General features: G+C 42.3%; 2 protein-coding genes across 2 annotated transcripts in view; one reads left to right on the forward strand and one right to left on the reverse strand.

The window, feature by feature from the left end:
• Positions 1 to 4,183, forward strand: part of LOC134206625 (sushi, von Willebrand factor type A, EGF and pentraxin domain-containing protein 1) — a 201,907-nt gene extending 197,724 nt beyond the window's left edge. Inside the window, exons 6-10 of the mRNA XM_062682354.1 lie at positions 1,304 to 1,834; positions 1,895 to 2,488; positions 2,544 to 2,897; positions 2,961 to 3,140; positions 3,223 to 4,183. Of these exons, the coding sequence (XP_062538338.1) occupies positions 1,304 to 1,834; positions 1,895 to 2,488; positions 2,544 to 2,897; positions 2,961 to 3,140; positions 3,223 to 3,740 (2,177 nt within the window). The 3' untranslated portion in view covers positions 3,741 to 4,183. The remainder of the gene's footprint in view (positions 1 to 1,303; positions 1,835 to 1,894; positions 2,489 to 2,543; positions 2,898 to 2,960; positions 3,141 to 3,222) is intronic.
• Positions 3,911 to 17,427, reverse strand: LOC134206626 (peroxisome assembly protein 10-B). Its single transcript, XM_062682355.1, has 4 exons — positions 17,272 to 17,427; positions 16,795 to 17,144; positions 16,486 to 16,728; positions 3,911 to 4,604 (listed from the first exon to the last, which is right to left on the reverse strand). The coding sequence occupies exons 2-4, from the start codon at positions 17,065 to 17,067 to the stop codon at positions 4,221 to 4,223; spliced, it is 900 nt and encodes a 299-aa protein (XP_062538339.1). The 5' UTR covers positions 17,068 to 17,144; positions 17,272 to 17,427; the 3' UTR covers positions 3,911 to 4,220.
• Positions 17,428 to 18,843: the final 1,416 nt, after the last annotated feature.

The following is an 18,843-nucleotide window of genomic DNA, read 5'->3' on the forward strand; positions in this document are numbered from 1 at the left end:
CAATCCAAATCCAATCCAAAACCAATCCAAATCCAATTTCAAAACCAATCCAAATCCAATCCAAAACCAATCCAAATCCAAACACAATCCAAATCCAATACAAATCCAATCAGAATCCAATCCAAATCCATTCCAAATCCAATCTAAATCTAATCCAATCCAATCCAAACCGAATCCAATCCAAATCCAATCTAAATCCAATCCGAACCCAATCTAAATCTAATCCAATTTCAAATCCAATCCAAATCCAAATCCAATCCAAACCCAATCCAACCATCCCAAACCAATCCAAACCCAATCCAGTTCAAACCAAACTAAGTCTAATCCGAACCCAATCTAAATCTAATCCAATTTCAACCAATCCAAATCCAATAAAAATCGAATCAAAACCAATCCAAACCAATCCAAGTCCAAAATCAGTCCAAAACCAATCAGAATCCAATCCAAATCCATTCCAAATCCAATCTAAATCTAATCCAGTCCAGTCCAAACCCAATCCAATCCAACCAAACCAAACCAATCCGAACCCAATCTAAATCTAATCCAATTTCAAATCCAATCCAGGTCAATCCAATCCAAATCCATTCCAAATCCAATCCAAATTCAATCTAAATCTAATCCAATCCAAATCCTAACTAAGTCTAATCCGAACCAAATCTAAATCTAATCCAATTTCAAATCCAATCCAAATCCAAATCCAATCAAAATCCAATCCAAAACCAATCCAAATCCAAACACAATCCAAATACAATACAAATCCAATCAGAATCCAATCCAAATCCATTCCAAATCCAATCTAAATCTAATCCAATCCAATCCAAACCGAATCCAATCCAAATCCAAACTAAATCCAATCCGAACCCAATCTAAATCTAATCCAATTTCAAATCCAATCCAAATCCAAATCAAATCCAAACCCAATCCAAATCCATCCCAAATCCAATCCAAACCCAATCCAATTCAAATCCAAACTAAGTCTAATCCGAACCCAATCTAAATCTAATCCAATTTCAAATCCAATCAAAATCCAATCCAAAACCAATCCAAATCCAATCCAAGTCCAAAATCAATCCAAAACCAATCAAATTCAATCCATACCAATCGAAATAGAATTCAAATCCAAACCAAATTCAAATCCAATCTTAATTCAATCCTAATTCGAACCTATTCCAGATCTATCCCTAATGCGTTCCAAATCTTTTATATTTAATCCCATTTTTATTATTTATTTAAATTTAATCAGATACATCATGAATCCTAATTTCATCTAAATAATGATCAAATTTAATCTATTATTATCCAGACGTGGACTGCGGTCGTCTAGCCGAGATCGATCACGGTGGCATCATCCTCTCGGAGCAACGTACCAGCTTCGACGTCAAAGCCACGTACACGTGCCACGAAAACTACACCCTCATCGGTAACGAGAACCGAACCTGCACTCTGGATGGTTGGTCCGGTACGGATCCGAAATGTTTGGTCGATTGGTGCCCGGAGCCGCCACCAATCCAGGGCGGCTCGATCAAGGTGTCCGGTCGCCGGGCCGGTTCCACCGCTATTTACGCTTGCGACTACGGGTTCGTCCTGATCGGGGAGCCCGTGTTGTCGTGCGGTCTCGGCGGAAACTGGACCGGAAAGACGCCGGTGTGTCGGTTTGTGGATTGTGGCATGCCTGCCCGGCCCGATCGGGGCAACATGCTGCTGGTGAACGATTCCACGACCGTTGGATCGATGGTGCGGTACTTCTGCGATGATGATTATTGGTTGGTTGGACCGCAGGAACTGTTCTGCACGAAGGATGGCAAGTGGTCCGGAAGTGCTCCTGCTTGTGAATGTAAGTCGATTTGCTACGTACCGAACGAATATTATTTTAATTTTGGAACTTCTTTTTCAGTGATTACTTGTGAAACGCCTCACGTTCCGCCAGGATCGTACGTCGTTGGATACGACTACAACATCCACTCGTCCATTCAGTATCACTGCGACCCCGGTCACATACTGCGCGGTGAGGATACTCTCACCTGTCTGGAATCCGGTCACTGGAGCGGTGAAGCACCCGACTGCGAGTACGTCGACTGTGGCCCTCTGACCCCAATACCGTTCGGATCGCACCGCTATCTGCAGAATACGACCTTCCTCGGATCGGAAGTGATGTACTCGTGCGCTAACTCGCACCGATTGAGCGGTAGCCCGAAGCGAATCTGTCTGGAGACCGGTCTATGGAGTGATGCTGCGCCACGATGCGAGGAGATCCGCTGCCCGGAACCGACATTCGCTCCCCATAGCATCCTCAGCGTTACCGGAAATGATCGAATGTATGGCCGGACACTGATCCGAACGTCGGATGTGGCGGCCAACAGCGTGCAGACGTACAAGATCGGTGCATTGGCCAAGTACCGTTGCGAACGGGGTTACAAGATCGTCGGAGAACCGTTGATCACCTGCGAGGAGAACGGACTTTGGAGTGGGGAGATTCCGGAGTGTGTCTGTAAGTGATCGGTCAAGGTTTTAAAGGGCTGTTTGACTAATTTGGCTTTTCGCAGATGTTGACTGTCAGGCGCCGCCCTCAACCAAACACGGGCGTGTCACATTGGCAACCAATGCGACGTATTATGGAGCGGCTGCTTTGTATGAGTGCGATGCCAACTTCAAGCTGGACGGCGTGTCGCGGCGGTTGTGCATGGAGGACGGAAGCTGGAGTCACGACACTCCGGCTTGCGTCGAGATCACCTGTGACGAGCCGAATCTCAGCGATAACTTGGTGGCGGATTTGGGTAGCAGGAAGGTGGGAACGGCGGCCAAGTTCAGCTGCGCCAAGGGTAGGTATATGGTCGGAAATGGGACGAGGACCTGTCAGCAAACGGGCATCTGGTCCGGACGGAATCCGGTGTGTAAATGTGAGTTTTATTGAAATTTGGAATGAAGGGCAGGATTGGATGATGATTGTTTTTTTTTTGCAGTGATCGACTGCGGCAGGCCTGCGGATATCGAAAATGGAAGAGTGATCGTAGTCAACGATTCCACGGTTTATGGTGGATCGGCTGAGTACCACTGCATTCCGCACTATAACCGTATTGGGCCGTACTTGCGGAAGTGCATGGATGACGGCAAATGGAGTGGCGAGGAGCCTCGTTGCGAATGTGAGTAGGGCAATGAAATATTGGCTAATTGATGATTTAAATTTGAGGAATAATCAAATACTCTCCCTGCCTATCATTTCAGTGATCGTCAACGACGCCCAGGAGACGAACAGTCTCGGAACCGGCATTGCCATCGGCGCCGCCATCATCGTCATCCTTCTGATCCTGATCGGAGTTCTGTTCCTGCACCGAAACAAAGCCCGCCCGGTTAAGAACACGGAAAACGTTCAAGCCGCGGAACACAAGGACGAGCAGAATGCGGCCGTCATGTCCTACTCCTCGCTGGAGAACGGTCGACACAACTTTGACCTGCCGAACCGGGGCAACCTGGTGACGTTCAACACGTTCCAGGGCGCCAATGGAACCAACCCGCCCCCTCCCAGCCGACTCAACGGCAACGGGCCGAGCATTAGCGTAAGCAACAACAACAGCATCAGCAGTAGGCACATGAACGGCGGGGGCGAAAACATCTACGACCAAATACCGAGCGAGCAGTTCTACGACGCCCCGTACGAAATGCGAAGCAACGAAGAGGTCTACGAACCGGAACCCACGGCCCGAGGGAACGTCATCACCATCAACGGGGTGAGCGTGCGATGAGCCTCGTGATCCCAAAACCCAATGCCCTTTTACCTATTAATCGTAGTTTAGATGATATGGTTATTTAGTTTGTATGCGCGCACCAATCCGACAGCGGAGATTATGAACAGAGAGAGACTTGAGCTTAGGCCCTTCTTAGTGGGATGTTCGAATGTGAGAAAAAATCGAAATTTTTAAAAACCAACGAGAGTATAACTAATTTATTTAGGCCTTTTACCGCGACGACTGCCGTCCCTCGACAGGGAAAGTGATGCTTCTTATTTGTGTAAATATTTCCACTTCCTATAGAATGCAATTAAACTACGCGATACTTTTTTTAATCGACCACCCGAGCCGAGCAAAATTAAAAGCAACGATAGGTCATTGTATAACAAAATACTCTTGGAAAGAGCTTCTATAAGTACTTTGTACATATTAAAATATAACAGACACTAAAATTATAACCCGCTTGGTCAAGAGTTCATTCCCAGATCCGAAACATCACCCAAAGTTCTGCAGTCGTATCACCCGGGACTTCTTGATCGCCTCCCGACAGATCGGACAAATCGGCCGCTCATCCAACCAATTCAGTATACAAACCCAGCAGAACAGATGGCCGCACTGGGTGGCGCTCAAGTCCACGGCCATCTCCATGCAGAGGGAGCATTTGCTGCTGCGGCTAACGTGGGCCGATTCGCTCGCAACCGGCACCACCGTCCACTGTTGCGACGACGTTTCCCCCTTGGCACTGCTGATTCGAACTTTCCGGCGCTGCTCGGACCACTTTACGACCAGCGATAGCAACAGCTGCAGCAAGGTGACCACGCCCAGTATCCGGAAGCCGTAGATCGAGTGGTTCTCTTTGAGCCAGTTTCGGATGAGGATCTGGAATACGATGGAAAAGTCAGTAAAACATCGTCGTGCTTTTTAGAATAAAACTTATTTGGATTGAACTTATATTCAAATTGGTTTGAATTTAGATTTAAATTGCATAAAAACGGATTAGGAATAGATTTGAATAAGATTTGTATTGCATGTGATTTGGATTGGAATTGGATTAGGATTGAAATCGGTTAGGATTTGGATTTGATTTGGATTTAATTCGAAATGGATTTAGATTTGGAGTTTATTCGGATTGGAATTGGAATGAATTCAGATAGGATTAAATTGGATTTGGATCAGGCTTGGATTGGATTCGGAATGAATTCGGATTTCATTGGAATCAGATGTGGATTGGCTTTGAATCAAATTTGGATTGGGATTGGATTTGGATCAGATTTAGATAGGATTCGCATTGCATTCAGATTGGATTTTGATCGAATTTGGGATGGATTTGAATTAGATTTTGGATCGGTTTGTATTGGATTTGGATCTAATTTGGATTGGATTGGGAATGGATTCAGGTTGGATTGAATAGGATTGTGATTACATTTGGATTGGATTTGGATTAGATTTGGATTGGATTTGGATCGAATTTGGAGTTGATTCGGATTGGATTTGTATCAGATTTGGGATGGATTTGAAATGAATTTTGATTAGATTTGGATCGGATTCGGATTGGATTTGGATCAGATTTGGGATAGATTTTGATTAGATTTGGATTGGATTTGGATCGAATTTGGATTGGATTCGGATCACATTTGAATTGGATTTGGATCAAATTTGGGATATATTTGAATTGGATTTTGATTAGATTTGGATTGGATTTGGATCAAATTTGGATCGGATTCGGATTGGATTTGGATCAGATTTGGGATGGAATTTGATTCGATTTGGATTGGATTTGGATCTTGTTCTGTTCACCTAAGCGGACTTTAAAGGACTCTACTACGGAAAGGACTATCTTTCGGTTGAAGAATAGTAAAGAAACGTCTGGACTACAAGGGTGTCAAACAACTTCTGTTTATTCAGATATTCGGTTTCCCCGATTATGGTTTTACACTTCATCTTTATCTCTCACTCATTAACTTCGAAAGAGAGCTTATCGTTTGCTCTCTAGAGTTCGAAAGTGGTATCTTCCATTTTGCCACCACAACTCCTCCTTCCATAAGTAACTAGCAAATATTACTAAATTAAATAACAATTCTATTTCAGAAAAGAAATTATCCTATTTCAAAATTACATGCTTCTTCGATATGTGGCTAGTAATAAACATATTCCTCTTTTCTTCTTCTCTTCATTCGTCGATTAGACCTTCTGATCGGTTTCACTGCCGGTGAAGTTATCTCATATTCTTCAAAAGCAGGAACCTCTTGAAAACGAATGAATCTGCTGCAAATCCATAAAAATCTGAATCCGAATCAGAATCTTCTTCCCTCCTTCGTTTGCTGTGTGGTTCGTTGTTCGGAAAACTACTTTGTAAGCCAAAATCCCTTGAGCTGAGGAAGAATCGGCCTTGCGATAAGCAGAACTTGTACATAGTGCTTCTCCCCTTCGTTTTGTGGTTCAGTGCTGTGGTAATCATTATCGTTGACAAAATGCTGTGCTGGAGTGGATCCCAAAATCTCTTCTTGTACACAAACTCGTTTCCGAGTACGATGAGAATCGGGACAGACCTTGATCTGGCGTCTATGGGCTGAGATCACTCGGCCCCCAAGCGATACTCTTGATTCTGTCTACTGTTTCGTCCTCCGTTAGGGCATTCACGCGTTGTACCGAAGTACCAGAAAATGTATTTCTCCATCCATCGTAGAAGCAATCGAGCCATGTTCGCCCCATCAGTGGAACGAAGTCCTTATCACAGCGCAGCACCACCATAAACAGTTTTTGATTATTCCTTTCATTCGCACTTACGCGAACTTTCCTAAAACATCCAGTCTATTTCCATCAATTACAAATAACCGTTTATTGCAGGCCTCCAGTGGACAATTTTTAAAGTTTCTTCGATACAACTCCTCGGATATAACGCTTTCGGCAGACCCGCAGTCAACTTCCATAGTTGTTTTCTTATCTTCAACAATTAACTCCGCTAAACATGGCTCATTAGCTCTACGCTTCGATGCAATCATCATGCATCCTAAAACTTCATCCTCAGAATCCGAGCTCAACTCATCCTTTAATCGCTTGAAAAGACCTGAAGTATGTTCGGCTATCGCAGGCTTAGAGGTTTCAATAAACTTGACGTCATGACGATTTTTGCGAGGACTTTTCGCTTTAAACGAAAACAAAATTTCTTGGTGTGCCCTGTTTTGTTACAAAATGAGCACACAAAAGGTTTCCGCGGACTTTTGTATTGACTACCATTTCTGGAAGAAAATGAATTATTGTGATTCCTGTCTCTGCTACGACTTCTACTCCGATAGCTCCTTCGGCCAGGTGAACGGACTGCCCGACGTCCCTAATCTAGCAATCACACTCCCTCTACGATCATCATCTCTATCCATTAACCTCGTTCTATCCGAAGACAACTCTTGACTAACAATAAGCTTGACGGCTCTTTCGGAAGTCAAATCTTCCTCGTCAAAAGCCGCTTCTGTAATTGACGATCGTTTACACCAATCACTAGCGCGTCCCGAATAGCCCGCTCTTTAAAAGCACCAAAACCACAAAGTTCAGCTAATTGTTTAATAGCTAACACAAAATCCTCGGATTTCTCGTTGGGATTTTGCCGGCGTGTCCAGAATTTGAATGTATGAATAACATCCGAATCCTTCTTATCAAAGCGTTTTTGGAGCGCTTCTGTTATTTCTTTGTATGACAAATCCTTCAAATTTCTACCGGGAAATAGAAGTTTCAGCTGTGTGAAAACTTCTGTACCACACACAGCTAGAAAAGAGGTTTTGTATCTATCCTCCCCATAATTATTATGCAGAAATTGCCACTCTAGCTGTTCCAGGTACTGCGAAAATGGGATTGTACCCGGAATAAACGGTTCGGTAGTCATCGTTATGGACATCCTGTAGGATCGCTGCGACGAACCAAAGCTCACTCTGAAACCAAGTAGCAATCAAGCGTCCAAACTCTCAGCACAAAAGTCAGAAACGTTAGAAGCACTCTGACCAACAGCAACAACAACAACGGCAAACCCTTCAAAAACAGCAACTTCCTGGGAGCCCTTCAACAGCAACAAACCGGGCCAAGCTCCTGAACCACAAGCAGTAGCAACAGTAGTCCAACCAAGCAAAAATCACAGCAATCACCTTCACCAAAATATCGCCAAACTGGACGGTCGCAACAGGGGTCAACGCCCAACGTAAAATGCACTTTGTTGCACGATGCACCGACAAATTGTTGATAGAATGTATTTCAAATGCGATGGCTACAGCCCGTAGTACACTGGTATAGTTCGATCTTTGACAGTCTACCACACCACTACCACCAAATAAACACAAGCGGTAGAATGATTTTGCCGCCTCTACCACAGTTTACCAGTGATGTCGTCAGAGATTCCTCAAATCGGTGGATGGCGGAGTTGGCTTCAATAGGGCTGTGTAAACAAAAGAATAAAAGAAAAGCAATGTATGAGAAAAATTAATACAATGAAAGAAAAAAAAAATGGAGTCCAATGAAAGAAAAATAAAACGCTTTTCTCTATAATTCTATGACAATTTCACAGAGAAAAGAAAAAAAAAAAACTGCACTTAAAGCACTACAATCGTTAGTCTCATAATTCTTTGGCGGAAAAAGATGAAAAAAAAAAAATCACTTCCAAACCAACGCTAACGACAATTTCAATTACTATTGTGCTAAAACTATGCCGCATCAATAACGGGTGAAACTTATTTATCTTTTTTTTTTTTTGTTTTCCACTAAACACGGTTTTCACGCTTAAAAGCACCACTTACGTGGATAAAATCACGCCAAAATGTGCGAAACCACAAACGGCCGTGAAAATTGGTGCTAAAAACAACACTTTCTCCTCGTCGCCACTGTTCTGTTCACCTAAGCGGACTTTAAAAGGACTCTACTACGGAAAGGACTATCTTTCGGTTGAAGAATAGTAAAGAAACGTCTGGACTACAAGGGTGTCAAACAACTTCTGTTTATTCAGATATTCGGTTTCCCCGATTATGGTTTTACACTTCATCTTTATCTCTCACTCATTAACTTCGAAAGAGAGCTTATCGTTTGCTCTCTAGAGTTCGAAAGTGGTATCTTCCATTTTGCCACCACAGATCTGGATCGAATTTGGATCGAATTCGGATTGGATTTGGATCAAATTGGGGATGGATTTGGATTAGATTTGGATTTGGATCGAATTTGGATTGGCTTTGGATCTTATTTGAATTGGATTTGGATTATATCCGGATTGGATTTGGATCAAATTTGGGATAGATTTGAATTGGATTATGATTAGATTTGGAATTAGATCGAATTTTGATTGGATTCGGAATGGATTTGGATCAGATTTGGATTTGATTTGGATCGAATTTGGAGTTGATTCGGATTGGATTTGTATCAGATTTGGGATGGATTTGAATTGAATTTTGATTAAATTTGGATCGGATTCGGAATGGATTTGGATCAGATTTGGGATGGATTTTGATTAGATTTGGATCAGATTTGGATTTGGATCGAATTTGGATTGGATTTGGATCAGATTTGAATTGAATTTGGATTGAAATTGGATCAGATTTGGGATGGATTTGAATTGGATTTTGATTAGATTTGGATCATATTTGAATTGGATTTGGATCAAATTTGGGATAGATTTGAATTGGATTTTGATCAGATTTGGATCGAATTTGGATTGGATTTGAATTGCATTTTGATTAGATTTGGATCAGATTTGGATTTGGATCGAATTTGGATTGGATTTGGATCAGATTTGAATTGAATTTGGATCAAATTTGGGATAGATTTGAATTGGATTTTGATTAGATTTGGCTTTGGATCGAATTTTGATTGGGCTCGGCATGGATTTGGATCAGATTTGGATTAGATTTGGATTGAATTTGGAGTTGATTAGGATTGGATTTGTATCAGATTTGGGATGGATTTGAATTGAATTTTGATTAAATTTGGATCAGATTTGGGATGGATTTTGATTAGATTTGGATTTGGATCGAATTTGGATTTGATTCGGATTGGATTTGTATCAGATTTGGGATGGATTTGAAATTCTTGTAGGTATGACTTGTAGCAGAGAAACACGGATTTAACACGGTTAGAACTAGGTTTATTAGGAACAACTTATTACTTGGTTTAAATGGAACTGAACAAGCATGGGTGAAAATTTTCCTTTTATACCCTTTGGTTGTTTACTTGTTGCTATGGCTACCTTGACGACGACGCTCGGTTGTTTGTTGGTATCCTGACAACGACGGTTAACGCGGGTCTCGGCAGTCCCGGGTTACTTTGTTTTTCACATGTTTTCACCCCCTCTCAATCCGACATTCCTAGGTTTGATGTCAGTAGTTGGAATTGGGTGGCTTCCAGAGGCTTCGTAAACAGATGATCACGAGTGCCAATGGATTCGACGTTCAGCGTACCTTTCTCGACCAGATCTCGGATGAAGTGATGCTTCACGTCGATGTGTTTGGTCCTCTTACTCTCCAGGTTTTTGGCCATGCACACACAGCCACGATTGTCCTCGAAAATGGTCACCGGTTTGGCAGCAACATGCAGATCTTCCAAGACGCCACTGATCCATACGGCCTCTGCCGCTGCTGCACTAAGAGCGACATACTCCGCTTCGCTTGACGACAACGATACGGTGGATTGCTTTTTGCTGCTCCACGAGACGGTGCACCCATACACCTTGAAGATAAACCCGCTTACCGACTTTCGGTCCTGAAGGTCGGCCGCCCAATCAGCGTCAGCAAATCCGACGAGCACTTCTGCTTCGCTGTTCCTTTGGTATTCGAGACAAAGAGTTTTTGTCCCGCTTAAGTATCGCACCACTCGCTTCAAGGCGTTCCAATGTACGGTCGACGAATCTTGCTGGAACCGCCCGAGGTACCCGACAGGGTAACACACATCTGGCCTGACACAAAGCATAATGTACATCAGGCTTCCAAGCAGCTCTCGATAGGGTTCACCGGCATTAAGTCCACCACGTGGCAATTGGAGGCCTTTCTCCATCGGAGTCCTGGTCGGATTGCACTCGCTCATCCCGAAACGATTCAGCACCTTCGTGATGCTAGACTCCTGCGACAGTCTCAACGTTCCTTCGCTACGGTTGTAGTCGATCCGCATACCAAGAAAATGCCGCAACTCGCCGCAGTCTGTCATTGCGAACACGGATGCCAGCTTCTTCTTGACGGCGTTGATGGAACTCAAGTTTCTTCCCGCAATCAGGAGATCATCGACGTACAGAATAATGTACACCTCGTCGCCGTCTCGGCACCTGACATACAGGCAGTAGTCCCTCTTCGATCGAACAAAGCCCAGCTTCTCGATCTGGCTGGTGAACGATGGTAGCACTACTAACGGTTTCTCATCTCTGCTTTCAGAGGCGAACGGAAAACAGGTTTCGTCGAAACGGACATCACGAGCAATCACCACCTTCCTGCTTTTCTTGTTCCAGAGGCGGTATCCATTGGGAGCGTAGCCGATCATGACAACCTCCTGACTCTTGGCATCCAACTTTTTGCGGAGTTGGCCGGGGACCCACGCGTATGCCTTGCATCCAAACACGCGTAGCTTTGACAGATCCGGTTTGGATCCAATCCAACATTCTGCCGGTGTGGTACCCTCCGACAACGCTGCTGATGGGCTGCGGTTAATTAAATACACCGCTGTCAGGGCTGCTTCACACCACATTGACTTCGGCATCGATGAATCAATCAGCATGGTCCTCACTTTTTCCACCAGCGTCCGATTGAATCGCTCGGCCACGCCGTTCTGTTGAGGCGTATAAGCGACAGTTGCTTCGACCTGGATGCCCTTCTTTTTGTAGAATCCTTTCTGCACGGTCGAACCATACTCACGGCCTTGGTCCACGGTAAGCTTCGAGATGCGCAAACCAAAATGCGCGGTCACCAGTGCTTCATACTCTTGGAACTTTTCGAAGACTTCCGACTTCCGCTTCATCAGGTAGATCATGGCGAAATGCGTCTTGTCGTCGATAAACGATACAAAATATCTTGATCCGTCCCAAGACGGTGGATCGATGGGGCCGCAAACGTCCGAGTGAATTCGCTCGAGGGGCCGCTTCGCTCGTTGACGAGTTCCATCGAATGGGTCCCGACACTGCTTACCCTGGGCGCAGGCATCGCAGAATTGATTCTGGCCTGGCTTGAAGTCGACACCAGTGGCCATCTTCTTCTGTACGATTTTGGCCATTCCTCCTTGACCGAGATGCCCCAGGCGACGATGCCACAGCTCGTTTCGTTCTACCTGGCAAAGGTTAGCAGTTGAGCTACTCACCTTAATATCAAGCTCGTACAGGTTGCCCTTCATCGGAGCGGTAGCGATGATATTGCCACCGATTTGCCCTTGAGGAACATCACTTCAACGCCAGCAGCTGCCAGCTTTTTCACTGAGAGCAAGTTGTCGCGAAGGTTCGCGATGTACAGCACCTTTTGCATATTGAAGAGTACGCCGTGATTACTGTAACCATTTATCTCGCCCTCTTCCTTCGCCACCAGATCCGCTCCATCCTTGGCCACTTTTATGACCACCGGGCATGGCAGCCTTTCGACCGAATGGAAAAACGTTTTCTCGTTCACCAAATGGTCACTTGCGCCCGAATCCAGCTTGAAATGGATGACGTCACCGTTTGACGTGGAAGGCTGGTCACGGTTTACCATAAAACTCACCCCTTTCTGGCTCATGGCAGTATGCACTTCCTTGTCCTTCTTCCTGCAGTCCTTCTTCATGTGGCCGATTTGGCCGCACTTGTGGCACTTGCCCTTGAATTTGTCACCACGCTTGTGACGCTGGTGGCCCGCAAACGCTGCCGGCCTGTCGTCGACGGCCTCGTCCATGCGGTCCGCACGTTTTTGCTCTTCCGCGAGCAACCGTTGCTTGACCAAATCCAAATTGAGGTCCTCTTCCTTAATGTTTTCCAGGGCCGTTACAAGAGGATCGTACGAGTCCGGTAAACTTAGGAACAGCTGGGACACGAGATCTCCATCCTCAAGCTTCGCACCGGCCGTTTTGAGTTGCCTTACCAAATCGTCGAACACCAAAAGGTGGGACCGCATCGATGCTCCCTCCTTCATCCGTAGGCGACCAAGCTGTTTCCGCAGGAGCGTTTGACTGGCCACAGACTTCTTTGCAAAAACGTCGCACAAGCTTGACCACATTTCCTTCGCGCTGCCTTTGTCCCGGACGACTTCCAGAACCTCATCCGCCAAGAATCCAACGATCATGCTTTTCGCTTTTCGATCTTCATTGTCGAACTTCACCTCGTCCTCTTCCTCTTCTGGCAAATCTTCCGTCAGGGTCCGCAGCACGCCAGCCGAATCCAGGAACATCTTCACGCGAAAACTCCAGTTTTCAAAACCAGGTCCACCGGAATACTGGGGAATTCCGTGCGCAGTTTCCTTCGGGGTGCCCATAACCTCTTGTAGGTATGACTTGTAGCAGAGAAACACGGATTTAACACGGTTAGAACTAGGTTTATTAGGAACAACTTATTACTTGGTTTAAATGGAACTGAACAAGCATGGGTGAAAATTTTCCTTTTATACCCTTTGGTTGTTTACTTGTTGCTATGGCTACCTTGACGACGACGCTCGGTTGTTTGTTGGTATCCTGACAACGACGGTTAACGCGGGTCTCGGCAGTCCCGGGTTACTTTGTTTTTCACATGTTTTCAGAAATGAATTTTGATTAGATTTGGATCGGATTCGGATTGGATTTAGATCAGATTTGGGATAGATTTTGATTAGATTTGGATTGGATTTGGATCAGATTTGGATTTGGATCGAATTTGGATTGGATTCGGATCAGATTTTACATTTTAATTGGATTTGGATCAAATTTGGATCGGATTCGGATTGGATTTGGATCAGATTTGGGATGGAATTTGATTCGATTTGGATTGGATTTGGATTAGATTTGGATTTGGATCGAATTTGGATTGGATTTGGATCACATTTGAGTTGGATTTGGATTGAATTTGGATTGAATCCGGATTGGATTTGGATCAGATTTGGGATGGATTTGAATTGGATTTTGATTAGATTTGGATTGGATTTGGATCGAATTTGGATTAGATTCGGATTGGATTTGGATCAGATTTGGGATGGATTTGAATTGGATTTTGATTAGATTTGGATTGGATTTGGATCTAGATCGAATTTGGATTGGATTCGGATTGGATTTGGATTAGATTTGGATTTGGATCGAATTTGGATTGGATTTGGATCTTATTTGAATTGGATTTGGATTATATCCGGATTGGATTTGGATCAAATTTGGGATAGATTTGAATTGGATTTTGAACAGATTTGGATTGGATTTGGATCATATTTGGATTTGGATCGAATTTGAACTGGATTCGGATTGTATTTCAATTGGATTTGGATTGGATTTGGATCTGGATCGAATTCGGATTGGATTTGAATTAGATTTGGATTTGGATCGAATTTGGATTGGATTTGGATCAGATTTGGGATGGATTTGAATTGGATTTTGATTAGATTTGGATTTGGATCGAATTTTGATTGGGCTCGGAATGGATTTGGATCGAATTTGGACTTGATTAGGATTGGATTTGTATCAGATTTGGGATGAATTTGAATTAGATTTGGATTTGGATCGAATTTGGATTGGATTTGGATCAGATTTGAATTGGATTTGGATTGAAATTGGATCAAATTTGAGATAGATTTGAATTGGATTTTGATTAGATTTGGATTAGATTTGACTTTGGATCGAATTTTGATTGAATTCGGAATGGATTTGGACCAGATTTGGATTGGATTTGGATCGAATTTGGATTGAATTTAAATTGAATTTGGATTGGATCCGGATTGGATTTGGATCAAATTTGGGATAGATTTGAATTGGATTTAGATTAGATTTGGATTAGATTTGGATTGGATTTGCATTTGGATTAGATTTGGATTGGATTTGGATCGAATTTGGACTGGATTCGGATAGGATTTGGATCGGATTTGGGATGGATTTGAATTGAATTTTGATTAGATTTGGATCGGATTCGGATTGGATTTGGATCAGATTTTGAATGGATTTGAACTGGATTTTGATTAGATTTGGGTTGGATTTGGATCCGATTTGGATTTGGATCAAATTTTGATTGTTTTCGGATTTGATTTGGATCTAATTTGAATCAAATTTAAAATTATTTTGGATCAGATTTGGGATAGATTTGGATCAGATTTGGGATGGATTTGAATTGGATTTGGAACAGATTTGGATTTGGATTGGATTTGGATTGGATTCGGATTGGATTTGGATCAGATTTGGGATGGATTTGAATTGGATTTGAATCTGGATCGAATTTGGATTGGATTCGGATCGGATTTGAGATGGATTTGGATTGGATTTTGATTGGGTTTGGATCTGGATCGAATTTGGATTGTGTTTGGATCAGGTTTGGGATGGATTCGAATTGGATTTGGATCAGATTTGAAATGGATTTGAATTGGATTCGGACTTGATTTGGCTCGAATTTGGATTGGATTCAAATTTGGATTGGATTTGGATCAGATTTTTGTTGGGTTCGGAATGGATTTGGATCGAACTTTAATTGGATTCGGATTGGATTTGGATCAGATTTCAATTGGATTTGGATTGGATTTGGATTTGAATCAAATTTGGATCAGATTTGGATTGGATTTGGATCGAATTTGGATTGGATTTGGATCAGATTTGGAATGGATTTGAATTGGATTCGGATTGGATTTGGATCAGATTTGGGATGGATTTGAATTGGATTTTGATTAGATTTGGATCGAATTTGGATTGGATTTGGATCAGATTTGGAATTGGATCGAGTTTGGATTGGATTTGGATCAGATTTGAATTGGATTTGGATTGAATTCGGATTGGATTTGGATCAGATTTGGGATGGATTTGAATTGGATTTTGATTAGATTTGGATCGAATTTGGATTGGATTTGGATCGAATTTGGATTGGATTTGGATCAGATTTGAATTGGATTTGGTTCAGATTTGAATTGGATTTGGATTGAATTCGGATTGGATTTGGATCAGATTTGGGATGGATTTGAATTGGATTTTGATTAGATTTGGATTTGGATCGAATTTTGATTGGATTCGGCTTCGGATTGGATTTTGATTAGATTTGAATTGGATTCGGATTTGGGATGGATTTGAATTGGATTTTGATTAGATTTGGATCGAAGTTGGATTAGATTCGGCTTGGATTTGAATTGGATTTGGATTGGATTTAGTATGGATTAGGAATGATAGGAATGGAATGAATAGGATTTAGATTGCATTTGGACTGAATTTGGATTTGATTTGAATCGGATTTGGAATTAGTTTTGGATAGCATTTTGATAGGTCTTGATTTTGGTTTGGAGTAAATTCAAATTTAATCATTCAAATCCAACCCAATTGTGGATGGGATCCAGATCTATTTGGTTTGATATTAAATTGGATTACAACTGAATTTGAAAAAGATCGAATTAAATTTGAATTCAATTAGGTCTGGATTACCTTGGTTTGGAATTGGATTGGTTCTGGATAGTATTTGGATTGGATTGGGGAGGATTTGGATTGCTTTATTATTGAATTAGGACTAAATGTGGATAGGATTCGAATTGATTTTCGATTGCTTAGCATTCGATTTGGATTGAATTGGAATTGGTTTGGATTTGATAGACTTGAACTTTGGAACTTGATTATAGTTGGACTGGATAAGACTTGAATTTGTTTTACTCACATAATTAATCCCCGTCAGTCGTTTGGAAATGTGATACTTCCCACCGCAAATGTAGAACGCACTCGTGTGGAAACCTCTCACGTAGGGAACAATAAATTTCAACCCGTCCAGCAGTTTGACAAACCGCTCCTTTGCCTCCGGTAGCATCTCTTGGCTTCGATCGATCTCGGTTTGCAACCGGGTGAGTATCCGATCCACCACGTGCTCCCCACCGTATTCCAACAGGATCGAGAATATCTGCAACTGAGAATTCAGAAACGGGAGTTTCAAATGCATTTTTTCTCGTTCAGTCTAAAAGCCGTGTCTTACCGCCTTATTCGGCAGCATCACATAGTTCGAGTCCACCTGGATGATCCCGGTGTACTCCTCCCCGAGCGTCTGCAGATTGTGCACGATCGCATAGTGGTGGTACAGGACCTCCGCGATCAGTTTGCACAGGTGGTTGTACTTGAACCAGTTCCGCTGGCTCACCAGCAGCAGAATGTCGCTCAGCTGGGACCGGATTTCGTCGATGTAGGTTTGGTCCTTCTGAATGGTGCGGATGATTTCCGCCTGGCCGGCGTTGGCGTGGTACAACGACATATCTAATATCCGATATGAATGATGTGGAATTAAAACTGGTTTCGTTTCAATGAATGCCGCATTTACCCCAGAGTTCCCTACAATTGATCAGAGCGACATCTATGTATGAAATATCTCAACGACAGCACAGATTGCATATGATGCAAAGGAATGCAAAAGTTTAGAAATTTGTGTTCAATTTAGCAAATAATGAAGGCAACTTACCCAATGTGCAATAACTTCAAACTTTATAAAAACTTCGAAGTAATAGCAATCACAGATTAAACAGATTTACAGCTTTTTACAGGAAACAAAATGAGTTTGAGGAAGTTTGACAAAAATTGTCTTCTGTTTTGTTTTGTTCACATCTTCTGACCTGACGTTTTCTCAAGCAGTGCTGCCAACAGAACATTTATTTTATTCGCTTCCTCACACGGATAAAAATAAAAAAGCTAAATAGCTTAAAATCTAATCTAAAAGCATATTCGATCTATCCACTCATTGCGATCTGAGACGAGACCTGCAAAGACGCTGCTTCTTTTCTCTTGTTTTGACACTTGTTCTTCTTTTCATCACAGTTGACCATCGAGTTTCAACTGTTTACTTGACTGTTTCACCTAAGCCCCAGGTGGACCCTTCTGAGCACAATAAAAGTGTATCCAATTCACGAAATAGTTAATTCATTTTCATAAGGATTTTTATACCGGGAACAAAACACAAGTTTATTACTGATTATTAACAAGCTAAACGGAAGGTTTGGAATACTCGTTAAAGTAAAAAAGTCTTGGTAAAACAAAAATGATGTGGAATATTTTATTTGGGATACCAATACTTTCACTCGAAAAGCTGCTGGTTGCACCTGACAGTTCGTGACAGCAGTTGGCTGGCAGCAGCTGAAGTTACATTTTTTCCTCTTTGCAGGTCTCGTCTCAGATTGCGATGAATATTTTCCAAATAAGCTATGAATGATTAAATCAATTTTAATCATTTAAAAGGATTATTCCTCGTTTAATCGTTATCGAAGCATTAAAGGCTATTCATTCCTTCACATGTTTTTTTTTCAATCAATTTGACGTTTCAAAATAAAATAAACAACATAATGTTTGAGAGATCTTGATGAATTAGTTTAGTTTATATTTATTAAATAAAATGTTCAGCGTAAATAACGGATTCGGATCAAGGGATTATAAAGAACGGATGAAGGCGAATCCACGATGGTTTGATAACTACTTGTTCTTGTTGAACGCTATAAGAATCGAAGCTCTTGGTTGGTGTTGAATTTCTTCCGTTTCTTCTCGACGACGAACGGAGGTTTCCGCTTCATGTTTGTGCACGACTCATCACGCCAAGTTGTGGCTTTTATTCTCATCTGTGTGAATAGAGAGTTCTTCAGATAAATTTTCTCTCCAAAGAGTGACATCGATTTACGAACTTACCTTATTGAAATATACCATTTTCTTATGGCCTCCGTTGCCAATTTCGTGAACGGCATGTATCGTGTTTTCCGCATAAAATCAGGATAGCTCCGAAAGCAAACATGATTGAAAAAAACTTGTGTAATGCAACTACCACTCTTTTTTTGCAAGTTCCAACAGCAATAATGATATGAGGGATTAAATTTTGGAAAAGTGTTGCAAAGAATAAAATGTAGCATAAATAATAAGTGTTGGAATGATTAAAATTGAAAAATGCTCAAAAAGGATTAAATAATAAGTTAACTAGATTATTCATGTTTCTCCGTGCAAGGACTTCAGTTTTATTTACTAAAGAGGCGTAATCAAGGGCGTAATGAATGTT

This window comes from Armigeres subalbatus, chromosome 1 (genome assembly GCF_024139115.2).
Source record: "Armigeres subalbatus isolate Guangzhou_Male chromosome 1, GZ_Asu_2, whole genome shotgun sequence".
NCBI lineage: Eukaryota > Metazoa > Arthropoda > Insecta > Diptera > Culicidae > Armigeres > Armigeres subalbatus.

What these genes read in the sequence shown, in the direction of transcription:
- LOC134206626 (XM_062682355.1), bottom strand. Translation starts at nt 17,067, where the DNA reads ATGTCGTTGTACCACGCCAACGCCGGCCAGGCGGAAATCATCCGCACC. An exon ending in TGATGCTGCCGAATAAGGCG is followed by an intron (nt 16,729 to 16,794) that starts GTAAGACACGGC and finishes CTGAATTCTCAG; the next exon opens with TTGCAGATATTCTCGATCCT. An exon ending in GACTGACGGGGATTAATTAT is followed by an intron (nt 4,605 to 16,485) that starts GTGAGTAAAACA and finishes ATCGTATTCCAG; the next exon opens with ATCCTCATCCGAAACTGGCT.